The following is a 24869-nucleotide window of genomic DNA, read 5'->3' on the forward strand; positions in this document are numbered from 1 at the left end:
CTTTCAATTTTTTAATTATTCTCAAAAGCACAGAAGTTTTCTTTCTCTTTTCAATTCGATAATATGAAATGTAATGCTAGAAAATGGCGGCTGGCGAAAGAACTATTCAACGATATAAAGTATTATTTTCAGTGAGACCCGTTGCTATTGGAAAAGCAGTGTTTGTTGTACAATAAAATAAGTATACGCTCTGCTAACGTCGGTTTTGTGTTCACTCCACCGTGTGAAAATCTCCTACGCAAGGTGAAACCCTGTATGAACGCGTGCATACATTGCGCTTCTTTCTTCCACAAAAATAATTATTACATTCAGGAAAGTTGTTCGGAAGTAGCATACTTTTCGTGGTAACAGTAAATACATTAGGAATCGTAATAACAAAATTTGTTTTACTTTCGGCAGTTTTTGAAACGATAACGTCGATCTAGAAGAGTAATTGATAGCCGGTTGAACAAATTATTTGCACGAACACTAACGACATTTCGACCATAAGTATCGTAGCCTTTACCGAATCAAACTTAAATAATAAATTTTAACGTATTAACACGAATGATAAAAGAGAACAGTGGGGAAAATGAGAAAAATTACAACTACTTACGAAATTTTTATTATAAATTATTTTTGAATTCTAAATTGTTCCCTATGATTTATGTTTTTACGCTACGATGTATCATTGACGGTAGATCTGAAATATATTAGACGTTAGAATTAAGATTTGCAGTTTTTTAAAATGTTCTTGCTTATCGATGTTTTTGTTGTTGTGTTGCAGCAATGCAAATCGCTAATAGAAGAGAACCGAAGATTACAGACCGCCTTAACATCGAATCAAGTGCCTCACGTACAAGTAATCGACAGTGTTTTCCTTCAGACGCAGATTGAAACTTTGCAATGGCAACTAAAACAGGTTTGTATGTAATCGCGAATAACGATCGTTTAACTTACTTGACTTACAAGGGGAAACTGGCAATGCCCTCGACCAGATTACCTTGTTCCGATTATTTAATCCTCTTCGTTCCACGCCGAAAAGTGCTGAGATAACGCTTTATCTCTGTGTTTGTTCATGCGATGTACGAATTTTACGGGAAATTAAGCACGTAACAAATTGTTCTTATTCAAAAGTGAGTCGATCATACCGAACAAAATTTTTGACTAAAAATAAATTTTGTAAGACCACTTTTAACCCACTTAAATCTACCGTCCTATATTCGGTACAGTTCGTTAAAAAAAATTTACCGAAAAATCTAAATATTTAAATATGAATATTAAACTGATATTGAAAATATTTGTTTCCTTTACTAATACCTTGTTCTTTAATAATCTTATTCAATATATACATAATATATACATAATCAATATATACATAATGGTCGACAGTTTATGCTTTATTTGTTTATAGAGATATAAAATAAATAATCATTGCTGACATACAATTGTTAAGTTTACGCTATTTCTTTCATGTTTAATTTTGAGGTAAGTTATCTAAGAAGAACACAGTTATTTATGAGAAACTACTTTAATGATTATAATTCACAAGGATAAGTGAGATTCATTGCTAATATTCTACCTTGAAACGCTTAGATAATTATCTCAGAAATTCTGATTGAATATATCAATGTATATGTTCACTTTTTCTTGTGAATTGTAATTAATTTAATTACTATACTAGTTACTTAACCTAACGTTTATGAAGTAGATCCATTCATTACAGAGGCGAAAACGTTTATTTATTATTGTTTCTAAAGATTGCCCAACAAATTAAATTTTCTAACAAACAAGCACAAGACTACATTACGCCTACACTTAATAATCAAATAATTGTTGGATGTCAGACGTGGGCAAAATTTGTATCTAAATAAAAATGTCGAATAATGAATAAAAGATAAACAACAGTCAGAAATTTAAATAATAAAATGAAATGTTTCACAGCGAACAGATGAACATTTAATTGTTCCATTGAATAAACGTCAGAAATACAATCCTATACGTTGATTTTATTAGTTATTAATTATACGAATAAAATTTTGCCCAACACTGTTCAGAGCGACGATCACTCCGTTGCAAAATACAATATGGTTCCGCCTGGTTGGTCGGACGAGACGCTTGAAACATTAACGTGTTCTGACACTTCAGTCATTCGAAGGCCTGTATGATTTTTTTTTCTTTTAACTGCAGAATACTTTCACTATCTTTAGCGTAAACTACTTCTTTAATGTGACTAATATGAAGTGGAATGAGATCCGGCTTATACCGTTCGATCAAAACTTAGATCAGGTACACGCGAACTTTTTTAATCTCTAAAATCGATTTTGTCAAAAACAATGTCTCCTAATTAAAAGTTTTCTTTTAAATATCCTGGTATGTGATACAGTGTGTGTCATAAATATACCAACCTCTCAAACAATGTCGAGTAAAATTTTATTTAAATGGTAGAACTAACTTATAACAATTTGTTCGTTATATTTATTCGAGCGAACAGTTGAATTTGTATTTGTTATTTATTATTTAAAATTTATATCTTTATAAGTTTTGGGTAAAGGATTGTATTAAAACTGTAGTAATTATAGAAAAAAACAAACTAATGGCCATTCGTTAGTTCGTCTACATGTACTGTAACATTTGGTTAGTCTAATCAAACATGTTAATATTTATATGCATTGTGGCTAACAATGTGACAAATTTATCATTTCAAAACATTCAAATGTATTATAACATTTTCGTAGAATCCAAATAAAGTGGAAAAGTTGTTACGTGATTTCATCGCTACCATTTCTCTTCGAATGTATTTTTGTTTGACGAATGATGCAAGTTCAAAATTACAAAAAATGAGTTTATTGTAGAAATAAAATATTAAGAATACTTGTTTTATTTACTAGTTTAACTTGCGTATATTTTTTTTTATGTTAATAAAAGATTAGTCGATTTTACATCGTAAGTTAAGTGAGTGCAAAAGTATCTTAAACAGTGATTAAGTACCGGTTTTGGACATATGCCATTATTCTGTGCAACAAATGGACTTATACTACCGTTACATTCAACTAAAGGAACATTATACGCGATAAACCTTTTACTATTTAGGAAATCTAGGAAAATCATCCATATCTATATTCAGGGGGTATTCTAGTATAGAGTTTTATTTTTTTGGTTTTTTAAAGGATTTTTTTATAAAAAATATACAAGTTTCTTAATTTCGACATTTTGCATACATATTTATTTATGATTTACGAATGTTCACAATTTTTTTCAAATAAAAATAATGAAAACGTACATGTATAAATGTATATGTTGTATGAAAAGTGTTCTAAATTAAATGTACTATCAATAAAAGAGCATATGTATCGCCATATATTTAATATGCGTTTTAATATTTATTTTAAAATATCACGGGAAGGTAGATGCAAGAAATGTGATGAATATAAAAGTAAACTAGATTTATCTTGATTATGAAATTATAAAACAACTTAAAGATGAACGTGTCGAGTTGCATTTATAAAAAGGATGTAGAAATAACGAATAATGTTTATGTATGTAGCATCGATTTACAGAAAGCATTTCCGTATCCAATAACCGTTTCTAATGCATATTATAAAAAATATATGTATCGTTAAAATCTTGGTATTCATAGTAATATAGGATTCTTTCATGTTTGGAACGAAACTATAGCATCAAAGGAATCAAACACATCAAATTGTTGCTGATAATGATAAAATTAATGTCATCTCTGTTAAAATTAGTTCAATGGTTATGGTAGCATAATGACAAAAGTTATAAAACAAAATTGATATTTCAACAAGACATTTATGAAATAAAAAGAAATGAATTCCTTTTAACTGAACAGTTAGAACGATTAATAACGAAGCGAAAGAGAAATATAGAAACACATACTGTACATTGGTTTGATAAAATTATATAATTTATACGGATATTAATCTTGACGCAGACAATTGTAGCAGACAAATGTAATTTAAAAACATATTACAGAAGAATGTATCGTATCCATGTTTGGTTTCTGTAACTAAAAAGGACATTCTAGACTTGCTAAAATATATTCTCCCGATTCATCGTGCATTTTTTCAAGCATTAGAGACCAGTGCGTTTGTAGAAAGTGATGACGAATGCAGCAACGAATGAGTTTCTTTATATAATATATTATATTAAATGAGATACTCAAAGCCTTTTTCTTTATTTCTATATTTAATAACATAATATTACGCTGTTCTTAATAGAAAATGTTGACTTTTTGTCCTATAGTGCTTTGAAAATAATATTCGTACAAATTATGATTAGCAATACGTCAATTGACACGTGGCAAAAGTCATTTTTTTTTAAAGGAAGCCATATTACAATTCAGTGATATTCTATTTACTTATAGTACTTAAATTTGAATTCACTCTTTGTAGCTTTTTTGTAGAATTGTTTGGCTCTAAATTAAAATTTCAATTTGATAATGCATAGAAAGTTCGTTTCATTCAGTCACAGAGACATTGATTTTTAGATGTTTTGTAAATACGTAGTACGTGCAGATTAATTTAAAAAAGGGATACATATAGTTTTCAAAAAACCAACGAACATAAATCTATTATTTGTTACTCTTCTATCTTAAATTTCGTTTATTTATTCCAATTCAATAAATGAATTCAAGTAAAATTTTATTCATACCGTCGAATATTGCAAATAGCGAATAACTATAACATCTAATTTTAGCCGTTTATGATAAAATTATTTCAGGTACGCAAAAGAAATTTTTTTCTTGTTATCATGATGGGAAGAACTTGTCAATATTAATGCAAACTATATTACAGATTAAATATTAATAAGCAATATAAAAATGTATTATTTTCTTTTACGTAACACTTTCAGGTCGAACGATGTCATAACACATCACGTCTTGTGGGCTTCAGAGTCCTTTAAGAAATATCCCTGCCTAAAAAGCGACCCAAACTTTTTAGTAGACCTAATATTACTTTGATTTACTCTAAATTATTCGAATAACGCCCCATTCTGTCATCTAGTGATCATAAAATTTATAAAATTATAGTTTATATGCATACAAAACCTGAATCACGACGTCTATTTCAACAACACTGAATCAAGAATCGTGATAATAATTGCTAAATTAGAAATAATATCGTGTTGACGTTCATTTTCACGTAACATTTAATAATTTAGAAATATGGATGTAAATTTTGCTTTACGATTTGTTTTCTTGTCAAAATTCCAGATAGAGGCAAACAGGCACATGTATCGTTCCTTAATGGAACAAGTGGTGCGTTTCTTGGATCGAGCCCGTAAAAGCTTGGATATTCTTCACGACAAGAATAATCTTAAGGACAAAGGTTCGACTGGACGTGTTCCTCGCAGTCGAAGTGTACACGCTGTACACGCGGACTCGTCGCCACATCGTGGCATCTCGGCGTCGTCATCCTCCTCTTCGGATTCCTCTCGTTTCACGAGGGCGAAATCCATCACCCAAATCTCACCGTGCAACACCGGCTTTCGCGAATTCACTTGGTCCGTTCTGCGTAGGAACGATCCTGTACACTGTACGCCACCGCGTAACAAATCTCAGGATCTCAATAAGACGTACGAAGGTGTTTATAGAAAACCCAAACAAGTGGAGTTGGATCTGAACGATGTACCGCCAGAGAAACTGTCCCAGGAAGCGTTTAGGTATGTGAACGTTAATTTGAATCCTATTTAGTCTATTCGTGCCAGCCAGCAGTATTAAAATCTCATAAATCAATTGTTACAGTTTAATGAGAACCGTTCAGTCATTGTTAGCGATGAGGGAGCCTGATCTGGCCAGAATCTCGTCGATTGAAAATAACAACTCCTCTCCTTCGCCAGAAGATCACCACCGCCACAATAACCATCATAACGAGATATCACTCTCGTTACAGAACGATAGTTTTGTAAACTCTACCACCTTACAGGAGACTACTAGTTATACCAGACGTCCCAGCAGCGATCGCGGGAACGAATCAAGTAGTACGGACAACGATAGCAGTACTTGTTTCTTGAAATCGTTAAATGTCGTCGAGGTTGATCGAAATTTGCAAAATCTTCTTCCGGGTGTTAGGAGATCCATCGATGCAACCTCGCTAAATTCGGGAAGCAGTAAAACCACCGAAGAAGAAGACGGTCTTCCAACAAATAATTTTTTAAATGTTTCATTACGAGAACTTGACGGTATGTTCATGTTCACGCCAACTTCTACGCCAAATAAGTGCAACAGGAAAATTGAAAAAAAGACTAAGGAAAGATCATCGAAATCGAAACCAGCAGCTAGTGTCAGCAGCGTCGAGGATGAAAGTGGGTTTTCTTCTATGTGTTCGTTTCAAGAAATTGGTTTACCTAGTGCTCTACCAATTTCACCTATCAGAGGTTGTCATACAGAAGTTGGTCTACCCGAAGTACCTTTAGAAAAAGCAAGACATCGCAGATGGTCTTCGACTCCAGCCGAAATTCAAGCTCTCTTTAAACAGCATCGAAATAGCTTCTCTACTTCTCAGACTACGGCTGAATCTCTCAGCGTTTGGGTTTAAGTGGTTATGCGACTGTGTAAACTGATTTCAAAAGAAAAGTAGGTCTGAAGAATGTATTTGATGAAACTTAAAGAATGAATTGACTGAATGATGAACGCACTCGAGAAATCGTATAATGCAATTTTTTGTACATATTTCTTTCAAATTACTATGCATTAATTTTGCATTTTGCTTTCTGTGAAAAATATTTAGAAAAAGAGTTAACGTAACCGATGCATGATTTATTTTAAAAGATTTGCTTTCGTACTCCTACAGGAATTTTATTAACAATAAAAATTAATAAATTTGTTCAAAACCTTATTAGGAAAGTGATATATATGCGAGTGTAGCAAGTGGTTTATCTATTAAAAAAGAAATACATGATTCGTGTTAGCTAGGTGCGAAACATTTGTAAAGTTTGTATTAAGCATTTATATTTACAAGAATCACAAATACTATTAAATTATGCTAATTCCAAAAGTACAATATGATATTAAGCGTATTACAAGAATGTTGACATCATTATTAAAAAAAGATTTCTTTTCATTTAAGCGAAGGATCGATATGCAGATATTTTCAACGAAACATTTTCTGTTCTTGTGTTACTCAAAAATATTTTTAACTAGAATAATTTGCAGGCATTAAAAATTAATTTTAATGTTTAAGACTTTGTGTTCAATTTATATTTGCTAGTTTTGACATGTTATTAATTTATCATAAAGTGTAATTTGCTTTAATTTTCATAGATTTGTACATAACGAATGACTTATAAAATATTCAGTATACAGTAAACGAGAGATTTCTTAATCAAAAATAAAATTACTTTTGCTCCGATAATGATTAATCATATGGTTATGAGTATCATAACCAAGTTTATTTAATCTGTTATGCGTTTATAGGCAAACACGTATCTCAAACCAAGTTTTATACACACAAAGTTAGACAAAACAATTTTAGTCCATTATATTACGTTTTTGCGTTGTTTACATTGGTTATCATGTATTTCCTAACCATTATTTTAGGTTCTGGTAACAAATCAGACGAAAAATAACCAATCCTAAAACCCTTTAAGACACGTTGTACAAATAATTCTAAAGGAATTGGCAAGAAAACGATCGTTTAATTTAAACAAAAGCTTGAACGACATTTTCATGTTGATTTGCGTGTTACGTTAAATCCGAGAAAAACTAGCAGTAAATGAATGAAATGAAAAATGATAAACAAATCAACCTTTCTATGGTTCGTGCCCTCAAAGGTCCGTAGTTCATTCCGAAACGTTATCGTCGAGCAAGAATAATGTAACATAAAGAAAGACTAAAGAAACGTGATCGTAGATTTCACGAGAATCGCTGATCGTGGTAAAGAAGTGACGACGATGGATGCCACGTCTAGGGGGGAGGGAGGAGGGTGAATGAATGCGCGCGCATTGCGATAAGGCAAAAGTAAAGACAGTATTCGTTATCAGTACGGCAGGCGTCGTTCACTTGTCGCGAGTCGGTCCAGTGGGTAGCCAGGAGATTGCGCCACCAGCCGAGCCACTTTTAGATTGATTTTCAAGAGCACCGTGCACAGGGTAGCGCTCCGCGTTTATTTTAACGTGGCCAGAGTGTTCGAACGGGCCGCGACCGTCTCGGGTGATAGTAGAAACAGCGTGACGAGGTGAGAGGTTCGGGTGCGGGCGCCTTTTCTCTCTGCCGGTCTGGAAGAACGTCATTCAATTGTGTCCCACGGGAGGCACATCGTTCCCATCGTCGCGCTCGCTGTTATTACACGTTATCCGCGTGTGCCGTTTCTGCTCCACGTATACACTTGCAGTCGCGTGCACGCATATAAGCCCATCTATATACCTATCGCTCGCTCTCTCGTGCGGTGTTTCGTGTGTACGAACGGAGTGTGTGCGTGTGTACCCTCGGAACGTGCGGCTTCGTGGCGCAGTGCGTGAAATGAGTGACAAGGACCGTTCCTCTCCCATCCTCGTTGAAAACAGCCTCAAGTCGTTACTCGATCAACCTAGTATCTTTCCATTGATTGGTAAGTATCGATACGATTCTCACTACTTTACGACGCGCGAATATCTTTAGAATGCTTTTCTTGACGCGGGCTCGATATACTGCCCCCTCTCCCCTCACTTTATCGTCTTCTAGAACGCGAATTCTTGCATTTCTTCAAAATTCGCGCAAATACTACTTCAGCGCTGACTGGCGGCAGTCGAACGAATACAAAACACGTTTTTTTCTGCGCGTTTGCATTGACTTTGATCGTGGTCACCCGATATTTTCTTTGGAGCACGAGTGTTCTTTCGACGTGACGTTGGAATTTTCCTTAGATTGTCTTAATTATTCTTGTCGTTGGTTGACGGAGACTGTGAAGAGATAAGCGAGGAGAATGAACGTTTGTCGAAACAATGTATAAATGCTGTTAAAAATAAAAAAAAACATAGTGCTGTAAGCACGCATTTGTGTTCATTGGTTGCGCCGGCGCTCGGTCCTCGGTCTCTCGATTAACCTCGTTTGGACCCCGTGGTGCACCACGTGATGTTACCAACCTAACCTCACTTTCACTTACTCAACCTGTATCTATACACTCGGTTCAGTTCGGCTCAATACGGCTGCTTCACGAAGCGGTATACTAACCTTTCCGATTTGACCATGGAACGAGCGCTATTAATGCCATGTGATAGACTTACGTGGAAATTGGCAATTTCGAGTCAGAGCGATTAACGTGTATATCGAAGACCGATTATTTTTACGATCATTTCCTTCTATATATCATTACCATTTTTTCGAATATCGTTGGAACGAATTCTATTTAATAAATCATTACCGACTGTTTCGGTAATCTTCATGAAATATGTAAGTACGTGTTTTTTCGTTCATCAAGAAGATAGAGTGGGAGGAGAGATGTAAATGGTGGAAAAGTGAAGTATAACGTTCGTTGCGTAGTATTTATTTAGTTTAATACTCGACAATGATATCTGAAACGATGCTCGTCGTTTTACGTCAGTGGACTTACAAGCACTGGACTCGAATAGATTGTCCAATCGTTATATTTTTCTAACAATTGGAACTGCAACGAGCGAATATCTCCGATTTGTAAAATGTATCCCAAGTTCTTCCGTTACTTTGATTCGAAGCGTATTCGTTGTAGAATGTCAATCACGATACAAAGTCCGTTCTCGTCGTGTCGCGGAATAATAATTTGACTTTCTTGCCGTGCTGCATTATCTGTGGAACAAGGTTCGAGTCCACTTCAGGTAATTGTGTTTTGCGCAATCGCGACATTCGCTCGATTCAAGTTTGTCTATTAGTAAAGCAAAAAGGTACACGTGGTCGGTGATAAAAAAGAAAAAAAAAAAGAGAAACTGAAAATCTCGCCAACGTTAATTGTTTCGGAAGCGTTACGCTAATAATTTAAAACGTAGAGATGGAAAATTAAGGACAGTTCCCTGACTCAACGTAATGGCTTACTTCCCATTCAACTTTGCAACCAGTTTCATATGCTGTTCGTGACGAAATAGGTTTCATTGTAAGGTGACATCGAACGATTATAGCGAGTCGTTTTCTCCATAAAGATTACAATAGTCTAGTTGTTTCCCGGTATTTCTATTAAACCGTGTTGACGTTACAAAATTAATTTGTAGACACAAGTTCTTTTAATAGCGCAGGCTGATTAAAAAATAATTGAACACTATCAATTGGACATGTCAAAAGTCAAAATGGTTAACTTTTCTTTTTATAGTCGCAAGAAAAATTTTAAATGTATCATCAATTTTCATTATTTTTTATATCGTAGTTTTAAGCCTTTTGACTATGATACCCGTGATAATTAATTATTTAATAACTATATGTATTTTGGAGTAAGTTAATCTAAAAATCGTGAAAGTTTTTTTATATAACATTTGAGTGTTTTCGTATGAAACGTGTAGTTATTGAATAATACATTTATGCAAGTGTTTAAGTTTTTTTTAAACATTCTGTGTAATTGCTGGTGTTCATTAGTGCATGCAGTATTTGTTATACATTTAAACAACATATTTAGTAAATCTAAGATTTGAAGATAATCGAACGAGCAGGTCTTTCGTAAAAATGAATCATCAATTTTTAGTCTAATCTTTTTAGTTGCGTACTTTAATCGAATACTCTATGTTTATTTTGCAACGATATTATTTTGATTGGAGATATTTCGTGTCGTAAATGAGATAGATTATTATCGTCGAAAGTCGGGATTTACTGTCATTATCAATATTTTGATGCTTCAGATACTGTTTTGCGATTCTTAAAATTATTCTTTTACAGGATTTTTGTGACAGTATCGAAATTTCTAGATATCTGTATTAACTGTTACTCATAGTCAAAGTAATTATTTACTGTCTTTTAATGCCACCAAAAATCGTGTCTTTATTCTTTGAGATAAGCAAAATTCTTATCTAGATAAAAATACTTAATAACGAGTCGAAAATAAAGAAGTTCTTATTCATTACTTGTTACATCGAAATAAAAAAAATTGAATCGTGAAATAAAATGTTTCACAACGAGTAAAGAAAAATTTAACCGTTTGACCGAATAAACGTCACGAATAATTTGTTATACGTTGATTTTACTGGTTATCTATGATTCGAATTACATTCTATTCTGTTTGGCATGAAAATCAACTTTAGATGTGTGAAAATGTCTCATTGAAGAAAATCGCGATAAAAAAAAAATTGTGAATAAACTATTTAGAATAAGCTTATTAAGAGCCACTAGATAAAGTGTTCCCCTAACGACATTACAAACTTCGCCCTATTCAGTTTATCGCGGAAGACGATTTAGCTCGGCTTAGCCAGTTAAAAGGTCAACGAATGATTAAAAATTGTGGCGGCTGGTAATTTTGTGGCGAGCTGACGATGCTGTAAAACTCCATACATATAATGTCGGTCATAATTAGTCAAACCATAGCACTATTATTGTGGCCTCACTTTAAATGTGCAAGTGTTATTCAATTTAACAACTTTATACTCGAAAGATAAACGTGTCTTCTAGTTCTTCGCGACGCGGAACAATATTAATTAGGGTAAACTTATTGATTTCTATTACTGTGAATTTTATTGCTGAAATCAACACGTTATGATAATAGATATGGCTATAGTAAATATTAGAACATAATTAGAAACAACAACATTTTTTCTTTTTAATTATATTCTTTTATCTGAGCCTTCGGTAACATGAATATTATTATTCATAATTTCAGGTAAAAGTTTCGTAATATCAAATGTTGCTAACTGGATGATTCCAGTTACGATAATAGATATGGCTATAATAAATATTAGAACATAATTAGAAATAACATTTTTTCTTTTTAATTATATTCTTTTATCTGAGCTTTTGGTAACGTGAATATTATTATACATAACTTCAGGTAAAAGTTTCGTAATATCAAATGTTTCTAATTAAAATTAAGGACTATTATTAATGTAAAATTCAAAATTTGTGTGTTTGTGGTTATCCTATTCCACTTATTAGTTTTGTCCAATTCATTTAAAACTTTGGTTAGTTACTCTTTACGTTACGACGGAAAGTATGGTGTAAAATATATTAGCTATTATTATATTGAATAATATAAAACCAGCAATCTTAAACTTGTGATTAGCGATCTCGATGATAAATGCAAAGTTTGCAGTAAAATAGTTCCTATTCCTGGCGTTAGATAGCGTCATCAAATTCTGTATATCGACACTGTAGATATCTATTCACATTCGAAATTTTGTATATTTGTGATTTTTCTATAACTCCTACTATTTGGATTCAATCCAGATCAAATTTGGATCAGTTGCTCTGCACGTTCTGACGGAAAATATAGTCTGTTTAATTTTGTATTTTTAAAAAGTAAAGTAAATATTTTGCAAAAAGGAATTGATATGAGTAAAAAAAGAAAAAAAGATCTTGGGTGACTCATTCAGTATATCTATGAAGTCTTTGCATTCAAAAGTTTCCTTTTAAATGTTTACTTTGAAAACTTAAATCAACGTAAAATTCTCCATACCTAGTATGAGGATCTAGTGCGATTTGGCGATATTTCAACTAAATCATGAAAAATTAAATAAACGAAATACGGAAAAGGGTAATTGGTTATTGATACAAGGGTTAAGTAGGTGCGCAATTCGTAATTGGTGTACCGTGACGAGAATATAGGCGTGCCGCGACTCAATTAGCAATGAATTAATGAAAAGACCTTATTTGCAAAGGTTTCCATCACTTCGAGATATTGCAAAGAATATTTTTATGCTATTTGCATAATAATGCCCCTACATGTTTGTGTAAACAAATGTTTTCATCATTGGTAATCGTAACAAATGTAAAACGATCATCTTTAAAAACATTAAATCGAAAATTGCAAGTTGCTGTTTGATGTTTCTTCCGACATAAAAGATTTACATTAAAAAAAGAATCGTTAATATTTCAGTAAAATTTTAATTCTAATATAATGCAAATTATTACAAAATTTTTTTATAACATTAAAATTATATTTACTATTTAAAAAATGCGCTGTGTAAGTGTTAATCTTTTTAAAGTAGAATACACTATTTGCTGCTGCTTGATACAGATTGTAATTTAATTAAATTATACAAAATTAAGTCAATTATAGAAGAAGGATTATATTCAATGGCGGATAAAAAAGTGGGATAAAAAATCTATTATCTGAATTGTAATCCCTTCAAGAGATTTCTTTATTTGTTGAAAAACTTTGACTAATATATTTGTGTTTATACTTATCCAGTTATTAGAGTCAGTTATCCGTGTTTTTGAAACCGTCAATTAATCTCGATAATTGAAGTTGTATTATTGCCCATTCAAGAGAAAGATGAAGCGCAGGTAAACAAAACCACGTGGCACCGAAAGTGCAGTATTGGCAGTAGGTTCGCTCCTGAATATATATATAGAGACAATCGAATGCATAATTTATCATTAATGTATGAAAATTGCAATATTGTTCGTTTCTTTAGAAGATTCTAAGTTGCGACAAACAATTGGCAAGTTTCTCGCTAGTGTTCGGTCAACCCTAGGAAAAATTTTCATAGAAGATTCTAGAGGCCAAAATTAGACGAAAATTAAGAATACAAATTTGTTGATCGAAGCATCGTTAAAAAGTTATTAACGTTTAAAGTTCCGCCTCATATTATATTCTTGGGAAAAAATTTTTTTCTCGAAAATGGTTAGGATTTCGAGGGTATGTCTATTGACCAAAAATGATTGTAATTGAGCCCCGCAACCGAAAATAATTTTTCCAGAAAGATTTGAAATTTTTTTCTGTCGTCGAAAAATTTAGGCACCTACCCCCTGTCGATTTTCATTAAAAATTCGTTTTTGATTTTTAGTAATTTTGTTTGGCGCCCTACAGAAAAGTTGTCTAATACTTTTTTGTAGGTACCCATGAGCTCTACTTCAGAAAAAAGTTTCATTGAAATATATTCACAATTGTAGGAGTTATGGCTGTTTGGAAATTGGACCATTTTTATGGGGTTTTTCTCATTTTGCGGGGTCAAGGACCACCTTTTCGAATATTTTTGCGATTTGTACATATTCTCCATCAAAATACGCGTAGTTTGCTTTTTTAAACATGAAAATCGTCCAATCCGTTCAGAAGTTATAATGTTTTAAAGATTCACATGAAAATTCGGGCAGACATTTCTGGCCAGAAATTATATTTTTGGTAAGGAATTTTTTTCTCGAAACTGAGTAGGATTTCGGGGGTATGTCTATTCACCGAAAATGATTGTAATTGATCCTCGCAGCCGAAAATAATTTTTCCACAACGATTTGGAATTTTCTAATTTTGTCGAAACTCTACTTACTGACGTATCGACAGCCTTACAGTTTTGTGAATGAGAATCACTATCGTGTGTACGCAGCTGTTTGCAGATTACTGTTCGACAGACAGAACTTTATACGTTAATAACTTTTTAACGAAGCCTCGATCAACAAATTGGTATTCTCGATTTTCGTCTTATAGAATTTCGCCTTTAGAATCGCCCTTTAAAATTTTTCCCAGGGGTGACCAAACACCCTGCATATGTATAGAAATAGGTGGTTAGTCAAGTACTTGTGAGAGAGCAGTTAGTTCGAGCGAAAACCGTCCTTGTTTGATCAGCAACAACGTTTAGACAAAGGGTTGAATATAATTATTTCACGCTCGCAAAAAAAACAGATTGTTCAGCATACTTTGGTTGATTAAATTTAAGTGATAAATAATCCTTATACATACTTTTGGAAGTTATCGCTTCATTTATATGAAATATATTACAGTAAATTCGATTTTCATTACCCCAGTAGGAAACTACAAGTCCAAGAGTATAAGTGTCATGGACCTGTTGAAACGAAATATAAAAAATATAAAAACCCGGTTGAATCTCTTTTTGGAGCCATTTGGGCAGTTCTTGACTGGAACGACCTATGGTGTTCTATCTAAATCCTAATGACCGATCGAAACAGCGATCTCTCTACTAGCTGTAACTCTCTCTACTAGCGAATATCGAGGCCTCAGAGTGGGTCGATCCTCTTCTTCGAGAAATGTCATTTGGGCGGTCTTCAACTTGAGCGGCTGCTTATGGTCTCTTTTTTTTTTTTGTGAGGCCTAGCGGACGTTCGGAGCGGCGAGGCCGCTCGCCTCTGGCCTGGCGGTGGCCTCCAACCGAGAGTACCGCTCTTCTGGCAACTGGCCAGAGCTTATGCCAGGTTTCAACATACCGGTCGACATGGATATTTTCGGGTTTGCGGCGAAACGGACAAGCTCTGCCTTCTCTTTCCTCGCTTCTGACCTCGCCGCGCGACCGGACGCCACCATCCCCTGTGTCTCTCGATCTTAAATCCCATCGACGATCGCCGTACTCTCGCTTTTCCGTCGGATTTACTCGCGTACGAGCCTCCATTTTATTGATTCACGAACCCCGCTAGCCAATTGCCCATCGTACCTCGCGAGCATCGGGGTTTCTTAATTGTTTCTCGCGGCGCGGCGTGTGAGAAGTGGATTCGAAGTGCCGCCACAGTGGTTCGAATCGAGAAATCGAGTGACATTTTTGTATAACTTTGCAACCGTAAAAGATACATCGGTATGAAATTTGAACCGATCGATGTTGAGATGTGAAGTTCAATTTCTCGATTCGGACCACTGTGTGCCGTGGCGAAAATTTGAAACGCGGTACAAGAGCAGGATACGCTGTGTTTCGATACGAACAATGGGTAGAAAACGAGCAATTTTTGATCTTCCTACGAACGTATACTCGCAAGGAACATCGCGTAATCGTAACACGACAATTTTTTTATGAAACTTAGCAAGCAGATAGGTCATTGACGAATGTTAAACGCGTATGCTTTTTTTGTTGGCTGATATTCGTATTCAAGAAGCAAAGACAAACGAGTCGTGGATGGAATATTACACAGGGTGATCGATAACAGGTGGGTAATTTTTTAGGGGGTGATTTTACGTGCCGAAATTAAACGAGAATTAAACGAGGATTCCGTGTTGTCCAGTCTATAAGCAAATTATATCGTACCCAAAATAGATTGGACGAAGCATTTTTACGAGAAAATCCGTTTTAAGGCTCTTTGATCGGCGTTTTGACTGTTCAACAAATGTATTTTTTTCACGTATGCGTGTACAATTAACTGGACAGTTTTTTTAGTTCAGTTTGTGTATCACAAATTTCTGTAGAATTGTATTAAACGTTGTCGGTGATTAGATTTGTCACCATATTCAGAAACCCTGGATTTGTTAACAACAAATAAAAAATATACAAATATGTGATTACTTTATTTAGGATTTAAATTAAATTTGCATTATTACGTGGGTCGTTGGTGTGTTTGTACCACGGTTAGCTAAAGTGTACGACAAATTTTTGGAAACTATATAGGGCGAATTAATGAAAATTATTATCTAAAATAACTCATTAATTAGTGGTTATATATATAAAAAAACGTTTTCAATGAATTTTATTGTACTCGGAGGGACTTATTGGTTAGATTTAATTTAATTTTTTTATATTTAATATTTTCTGAAATATCAAGGTGATCTTGAGATATTTCAATGTCAACACCACTATCTTTATTCGGTGTTGTAATAGATAAAAAGATGAATTCAGTGACCTTATGATAAGATGATTTTGAATTGTTGAAGAGTGTTTCGCAAAATTAACTATTGTAGTTTCTGAGTTAGTATTCTGAATAAAAGCATTAACAGTGACATAATTTGTTTCATTTTGAGGTACAGGGTCAATTCGATGGTACCTTATTTAGTTTGTTGAATCTACCTTTTTATCGACTACAACACAACGTTTAAAAATAAGGCATTGATCTTGAATCCCAGTAATGGGATACAGAATATTTGACGTAAGTCGAAGAAAAGACATAAGGCTAGATAAATATAACACAACTGGGAAAAGTTGTATTTCTAAAGTGGTTAGAGATACACAAAATGTCAGAAGATAAAAATAAATGACATCGAATGATGCACAAACTGAATGTAACTTTATTCATTTTTATTCATTGATGTATCTAAAAACTGTCCTTTTTTTAAATGGAACTTCATAATTTTGATCGCGCTATTTGATATATTCTTTTAATCTTTATGAAAAAGTATCAAGATACTTATGTCCTTTTAATAGTTTAGGAGTTATACCATTTTAAAGTATACTGATCTATTTTGGTGTATTTTATAGATGCTATACGATACTCACGGTACAGCAAATGTTCAAATGGTATTTTATTACAGTCTAAACATTTTTTCATTCTTTTCTTTACGTTATATAATACTTCTGTTATGTCCCTGTTTAGAATTTTTAGTATTTCTAAATGAATACGATGTTGAATATTTTAAACACTAGTAACAGGATGCTAATACACATTATCGTTTAATTGTCTCCGTCAGAGATTCAACGTGAAAGTTGATCCTAATTTGATTGATATTAGACATAGATGCGTGTTTAGTAATTATGTCATAAAGTCATAAGGATTCTTTTTCTTTACGTTGTAGAAACTTTCACTTTGTTTACGCCTGCGCGAACTAATCGTTGTGTAGATTATTTCCTAAAGACGTTTCGGTATTCTAGGCGCTAATATAATACCGCTACGTCGACGAACAACCGTGTGGTTAGCCTCAAAATGAGCTTCTTAATTAACTCCAGAGTATGCTGATAGGATTATTCAAATACTATTCAGAACAGGAAATGTATGCTGCCTGATCCCAACATCCGGCCCTAAAGGGTTAACGTGAACGTGTCAATTGAATTTCCTCGCGATCTCCTTCATTTCTCGATCTGTCCTCGTCGTTCATCTTCTCGTTCAACCTTAGCCCCAAGTAGGATGTGAAGAAATGGTCGAATCTTGCATCGGTCCGGAACCTAAAATATTAACTAGATGAGAGAAAGGTCATTTTTCAGAGTCCAAATATGTATAAATTCATTAGATGAATTTGAATTTAAATAAAATGAAAACTACGAAAGATGATCTGGTGCTCGTTCTTTTATTTTGCATTTGATGACATTGTACTTACGTAGAGTACATATCGTTTAAATCACTACCACGATTGCGTTTAGTCGAACAAATACGGTGAACCCAATTTTCGACGACTCTGGTAGATAAATCAGTTTCACAACACGTTGTGGTTTGTTGGGATAAACAAGAGACTTTTAAGTTTTAAAAGTCTAATGGCGACAAGTTGCAAGATCTTGGTCTTCGGTCTGAATACAGGCAGTTGTCGTGTCATAGAATTTCTCGATCCTTAAAAAATTTTAGGCGTTTGTCAGACACATTAGCAGTTTTGTTGTATATGTTGACGCATTTGTTTTTAAGTAACCCCAGAAATAAAAATTCGGTGAATTTAATTATACGAAAAGAAGTTGTTTTACATATTTACATATTGGGAAAACTTGTTCCAGTTACTCGAGCAACAAATAGTTTCAGTAATCCGGGGAGAAATTTTTCTAGTTATCCAGAGAAATACCGTAGCTTTCGAAGAAGCGAATACTCACCAATCGGTGTCTAGGCGTGTGTCGTAAACGTTCAACGATCAAAACTATACTGATTCGCTTGTCACGTCGAACAAATGAACCACTCGATGTAGGTTCACGCGAAGTTCAACGAACTGGAGCATCGCAGGTGCAGAACACCTAACCAGAAAGTAACAGAAACGTCCGCTTTCAGTGGCTGCTTTCTATTTGTTAGCATCTTCAAGGTATGGTAATGAGTAACAAGTTACACCGAGGCAAGTCTTATCTGGTCATAAGTTGCTTACTCATTATTGCGCCGGTTTAAATAATTTACGGTCCCAGCAGAGGGGCACGTGGACGTTTCTCGGAGCGCTGCTCGCCTATATTTACGATCCTGTAATAGGTATTCCGCCGATAAGATAGTGGCAGTGATGTAGAGCTGTACTGATTAGAAATGAAAACGTGCCTCTGTGAGCAGCGATAAGTTGTCAATATCCGATGACAGAAATCTCGATGTTGAATTTCAAGTTTGGATTTCCCGACGAATTTTCAGTTTTACGTGGACAAAATTAGAAGATACCCCGAAAATCGTTGGTTTTGGTATTCGATATTATAGTTGTATCGAAACACATTTCGTGGAAGCAAAATTGTTAATAACATCTTCATAAATTTGGTGAGAAATAATAACAAATTCCTAATTTAATTATAAGACTTAAAAAAAAAGAAAAGACTACAAAATTTCAGAAAATTTTCTCTTTGCTTGGATGTAAAAGTTAAATTTGATGCACACCTTAAAACAGCTCTTTTATCTCTTGATTCGAGGAATGATTGTTTTCCTGATTTCTTCCTTTTTCGTAAGAATTACACATCTAATTATTTTCATTTTTAATGAAAACTCCTTTTGCTCTTCTTTGAAGGATTTTTATTCTTTCCTCTTCAGTTAAAGATTAGCCACGTGGCACGCTGATAGTTTTAATGTTTTTCTATTTTATATTAATGAAACCACTCTAATGGAGAATTTATAGTACGAAACACACGAATATATCTAGATGCAATGATTGTCTGTAGTTGGCTAACATTGGCGCCTTATAATTTTGTTCACTATTGTATATTATCGATGATTAAGTATTAGAACACTTGGTCAAAACGTTGTTAATGTATAGATTATGTATATGTATAGATGGAGGTTTTACTGTAATATAATTTGTTTAATTTGTCGAAAAGCTGTGCAACTTGTTTACAGTTCATCGTCTCGTAGACATGTCTTACTTTTGTGCCTTTTTACGCGTACGTGTGTGTGTATAGTTTGAACAGACAGTCAAGTTAATGTAATTGGACGAATCGTACAAGTGTGCGATGACACGAAGCCTTTACGTCGTGCCTCAAAATATGGCTTCCGTGTCACGGTTCTTGCGAGCGCGATGGAACATTGTAAAGATTGAAAGTTTTTGAACCTCCGGTCCCATATTTCCGAAGAATATCTCCTAACATTTGAATGCATAGAAATCAATTATTAGAACAAGACAATTGATATCCGCTATTGCAAATATAACAAACACCACACTCAACATGCGTGCGTAACTGCACTAATTTAGAAGTGTGTTCTGATCTGTGTCAACATTTTTGAAACTCCCCCCCACCCAATCACTGAACAGTTTTATTCTCGCAATATTTTTTTGGAAACTCTAACATTCTTTCGTGAATATTCTTTTACGTAATTAAGCGTAAATTAATTTACGAATTAATCTAAAATTTTTATTCGTTATTCAATTTTGCCACCAATACCAGTTTTCTGTTAACGAGTAGGAATTTTGAAAGATTGTCTTTCAGGAATATGCCACTGGACACATGGCAAAAAGTGTTGGAACAAAACTTGTTAAGTTTTAACAAAATGTTTTAACAAAAATGTTAAGTTACTAGAGAAATTTTGTCACGTTATCTTACTCTGTAGATATTATCCCATTCGATCGTCATTTATTTTTAAAATGTTAACATAATGGAAAATAGTATTGCACAACATTTTAATGAAAAATTAGAGAACTTTTATAGCGAAGGTATAATGGTTTGAAAAAAATGGGAAACGAACAAAAAGGTGATTATGGTTTTTTTATGAAATTCAATGATATGGGTGTAATGTTGCTTCTAGTAGAAAATTTGACGCGTACTTGTAGGGTAACTTAATATTTTCAATATCTACGAATAATCGTCTCCAGTACGAGGCTTTCGAATAGGAAACAAAACGAGTGAGCTTTCGTTCGGTATGCGTGCACATCACGAACGAAGTCAGCGGGAATAATATTCGATTTGGAGCGGCGCCAACTGTAAAAAGCAGATTTCGACTAAGTGCACCGGTGCTGTTTCACCTGCATTCGAGTTAACATGCGAAATACGCGAAGGCACGTGACGTGCCTCGGCCTGTGCATCACGTGCGTGTGCGTAATTCCGAATATTTCTATTTCGCGTTATCCGCGGGGCGAGATAAACCGGCGCGTGATCGCGAGTCCGTTCGTCTCTATCGTATTTTTGGATACAATTGTCCACGTGATGCAACCGTAAAAGTTCGAAAATCCTTGAAGATAACAATATTTACAAACGCTAATTCGATGGGAAAGCATATTACATATCTTGACATAATCGTAAGATCGCCTTAGTTAAATTAAAAGTTTTTAAGTAAATTGTTGCGATTTGAATTCATTTTCAGGCCATAAATGGATAATCTTATTACTAATCTTTATATAAATGTTAATGTTTAAACTTCACGACGGTGTAGATATTTAAAAGTTTCAAACTGGAAAATAAATAGCTACTTTCTTAATGAACTGGAACATTCAGAATTAATTTTCAGATTAGAAATCGAGAATGATATTAGTTGATCGTAATGCAATTTTGAATGATCGACATTCTAGAAAATGTCAATATTTATACTATTTTAAATGTATTATACAATATATATAATTACATGTTGAGGAATAAGTTGTTATAGTTTAAATTAATTTTTATGCTATAAATCGATAATAGAATTAATCAAACAAGATGTAATAGTGAATATGTATTTGAAATTTTCAGAGATATTAATATTTACAAATTTCAAGCTGTAAAATATCAAATAGCACTTTGTATAGTGAATTGTAATATTCAGAATTAACTTTGGGTTTATAAAATGATAATGTTGTTAATTAATTACGGTGCAATAGCGAATGTTTGAAATACCCAGAGATATTCATATTTACAAGTTTCCAACTGCACTATAGTAAATTGTAATTTTCATAATGAATTGTAAAATTTAGAATTAATTTCGAGGTTTAAGGTCGATGATGTCATTAGTTGGTCGTCATTTTATTTTCGATTTGCTCAATCTTGAAGATAACAATATTAATTACCTGCTTTAGATACTCAATGATCACGTAGTCAAAATAAATGTTTCGGAGTAAATTGTTGCGAATTGAATTAATTTTTACGTAGAAATCGATCATGTTGACCGTTATAAAATCGTAAATGTCTGAGATCTATCAAGATAACAATATTTACAAGTTGTCAACTGCATAGGTTGGGGGTATGTATCTATCTGTTGGCGATTGTAGCAGGTGTCGTCGCAAATTAAACATTAAAATTTTGTATAAACATTATTTTTCATTAAATACAGATATGAGATTTTCCTCTTTTATTGGTTTTGAAGTTCCAGCTATTTCATTTTCACATTGCTTCCACGTTGTTTGCAGTTTAGCCTCTTTAGTTTTAAATTCCTTCAATGAATCGTTTACTTGTAGACATTTCTTTTTCTATTTCAGATCCTTTTTTTTCTTATTTTCTAATGTCTCCATTTTTTCAAGTTTTTCTTCTTGTTTCCTACGTTACGAATGCAGTATTATGGACGCCACCACCGAATTTGTGTCACAGTAATGAGCCCATTCTCCATTCGAGTGTACCTACTGCTAAGGGCTTAATTTTGTTATTAAAAACATAAAAAAAACTCTCTTTCTATACATTTGCACCATAAAGGAGGTATTTAAATAGTAAAAGAAATCTTTTCCTAATCAGTTTTAAACAGCATGATGGACGTAGCATTATTTAAGGAAGCTCTTTGGTAATCCTGTGGTAGTCAGAAAAGGAAACCAATTATCTATTTTACATCTTTCATAAAGGTTCTTTTTTCTAACATACGAAAAATATGGGAGTGGTTCAACAATTTGTTCTGAAACGTATCTTTTTCTATTACACTCGCTACCTTTTTCTATCTTTAAACCGATTTTATTACAATGACAATAACTATCGAAACTCTTAACACTCTCGAATGTATAAAAACATTCACTTTCAACAGTTTTAAGGTTCGAATCGTATTCGAAACGATTGGAATCTTCTTAGTTTCGAAAACTTTGAACCGTTTCAAAGGTTTGAACAGTCCATAACTGATGGTATATCCTCGAGGCGAAACGCGAGCGTTGATTGCAACCGGGACACATTGGATACGACCATGCGTGTAATGCACTTTGCGCGCGGATGCAAGAGTCGCATTCGCGTCCTTGTGTGTTTTAACAATGACATCGACTGCAAAGAGATAGCGACCAGTTTCCCGGCGAGCTGCCCGAACACGTTCGTAAATCACTCTTCGTCTCACAATACCGTGTTAATGTAACGTGCTTGCTTAGCAAGCAGTTTTATCCTGATTCTCGAGTAATTATGCAGACGACGATTCCATTCGAAACTGAATTATTGGTACACGGTACCGTTCGTTATTTACATGCCGCGTATCGTTTATCAAGTCTCTGTCATTATCAACAGTCAGACGGCGGATGTTTGAACGCCGGAATTGGGTCATTTCTGACCCACACTTATACAAGCACGTTAGGCATCAGAAGATCAAAAGCAGATTTTTATCTATTAACATATATGTACAGGCATTTCTCGTACAACATGATAGTTTTAAATAAAATTATATTTTATTTAAAATAAGGTAACAAATAATCATTTGAAATAATCAGATTATTTTGAATACTTTATTATTTTTACTTCATGCATAATATAGGAAATTGACTTGATTTTTTATTTAGTTTAAATAAATATTTCAATTACTTTATCTAAATAAAATAACGAATAATTTGACATAAGAATTGTTGAATTAATTGGACTATACATAGCTTAGTTTACGAGTGTGTTTTTATTATATTAATTTAATTTAACCACCAGTATTTGTTTGCATTCTTTCAATGCTTATCGATGATAGTCAATACATGAATCTAAGATTATCGTCGTTTATATTGATGTTTTTTATCATATAGGAGTTTCTTATCATACGTTTTTCTATTAATATGATAGATCAAAGTGTCGTTGTTTTCGTTTTGGATGAAACTCTCTTCTTCCATGTAAATAAACATAGAGTGTGTGAGATATTAGCGAGTTTGATACGAGATTTTGTTTATTTTTTATCAGTGGTCTCTAATTAATTTTGAAATAAATAACATTCAATGGACGGTCGAGGAATGTATATGTATATACGAATAGGTGATCAGTCAAGCACTTGTGAGAGAGGCACAAGTTGTGCATATCCCTCTACTGGTGAGCGCGGAAAGTATCGCTACGGTAGATTTTCAATCACGGGAAATATTAAAAAATATAATTTGAAGATAAAACGGGTTGAAAGTTTCTTATTATTTTCATTAACTAAACAAATACGAAAGACACAAAGAATTTGAACATAGGATTTTGCATTCATATTTTTTAAATTGTATTCTTAAAAAGAATATAAAAAGAAATCAACTATTTTAAGGGTTTACAGTATAATAAATACAGTAGAATATCTTCTTAATTCAACTGAGCTAATTAAAAGAGTTACAGTTTGATTACCATTCTTCTTCAATCTCCAATATTTAGTTCTCCTGAATTGTACAGAAATATGATTCTCCGCTTCGTGTAGTACAGGGTTGAATTTTGCCAAACTTTTACCAGTTTGTTTTGCGATTTTCTGTCACACGTATCGGTCAACGAATAAATCAGTTTCTGTTATAGTTCTTTACTTCGTGATTAGTAGTTTGTTGTCGAATATTTCTGGCTGCGACGGTGCTAGTCTATCCGCCGAGCTGCCTAGGTGAAATAGTCACGCGTTACAACTACACGTGTGCGTGAACAAACGCATCATTAGCAAGACTATCATTAGCCAACAAGGCCGTGAGCAGGGCCGTCGTCGTTGACTAACGGCCACGAGTTTACAACAGGAATCGACTCATCTTCTTCCATCCAATTCGACAAAATTTTTATTTCCGTTCTCAAAAGTTACCAAGTCGCCCAAAAGAAGTTCATTAACCTTGCATTCATCGCGCGAGTAATAGTAACGTATTTAATCGCGTGGGAGATAATTGTTGCCAATTCTTTAAGTGCCATGAGGTGTTTGTAGCAAA

At 33.7% G+C, this 24869-nt stretch overlaps 1 protein-coding gene and 1 long non-coding RNA gene across 2 annotated transcripts in view; one reads left to right on the forward strand and one right to left on the reverse strand.

The window, feature by feature from the left end:
• LOC143342168 (uncharacterized) overlaps window positions 1-8450 on the forward strand; it is a 38376-nt gene extending 29926 nt beyond the window's left edge. Inside the window, exons 3-5 of the mRNA XM_076765761.1 lie at window positions 767-901; window positions 5216-5664; window positions 5747-8450. Coding sequence (XP_076621876.1) covers window positions 767-901; window positions 5216-5664; window positions 5747-6539 — 1377 coding nt within the window. The 3' untranslated portion in view covers window positions 6540-8450. The remainder of the gene's footprint in view (window positions 1-766; window positions 902-5215; window positions 5665-5746) is intronic.
• An 8601-nt stretch (window positions 8451-17051) lies between these two features.
• Window positions 17052-18790, reverse strand: LOC143342862 (uncharacterized). The gene is made up of 3 exons (XR_013079867.1): window positions 18520-18790; window positions 18042-18268; window positions 17052-17889 (listed from the first exon to the last, which is right to left on the reverse strand). It is a non-coding gene; the product is annotated as an uncharacterized LOC143342862 (long non-coding RNA).
• Between the last annotated feature and the right edge of the window lie 6079 nt (window positions 18791-24869).

This window comes from Colletes latitarsis, chromosome 1 (genome assembly GCF_051014445.1).
Source record: "Colletes latitarsis isolate SP2378_abdomen chromosome 1, iyColLati1, whole genome shotgun sequence".
Taxonomy (NCBI): Eukaryota; Metazoa; Arthropoda; class Insecta; order Hymenoptera; family Colletidae; genus Colletes; species Colletes latitarsis.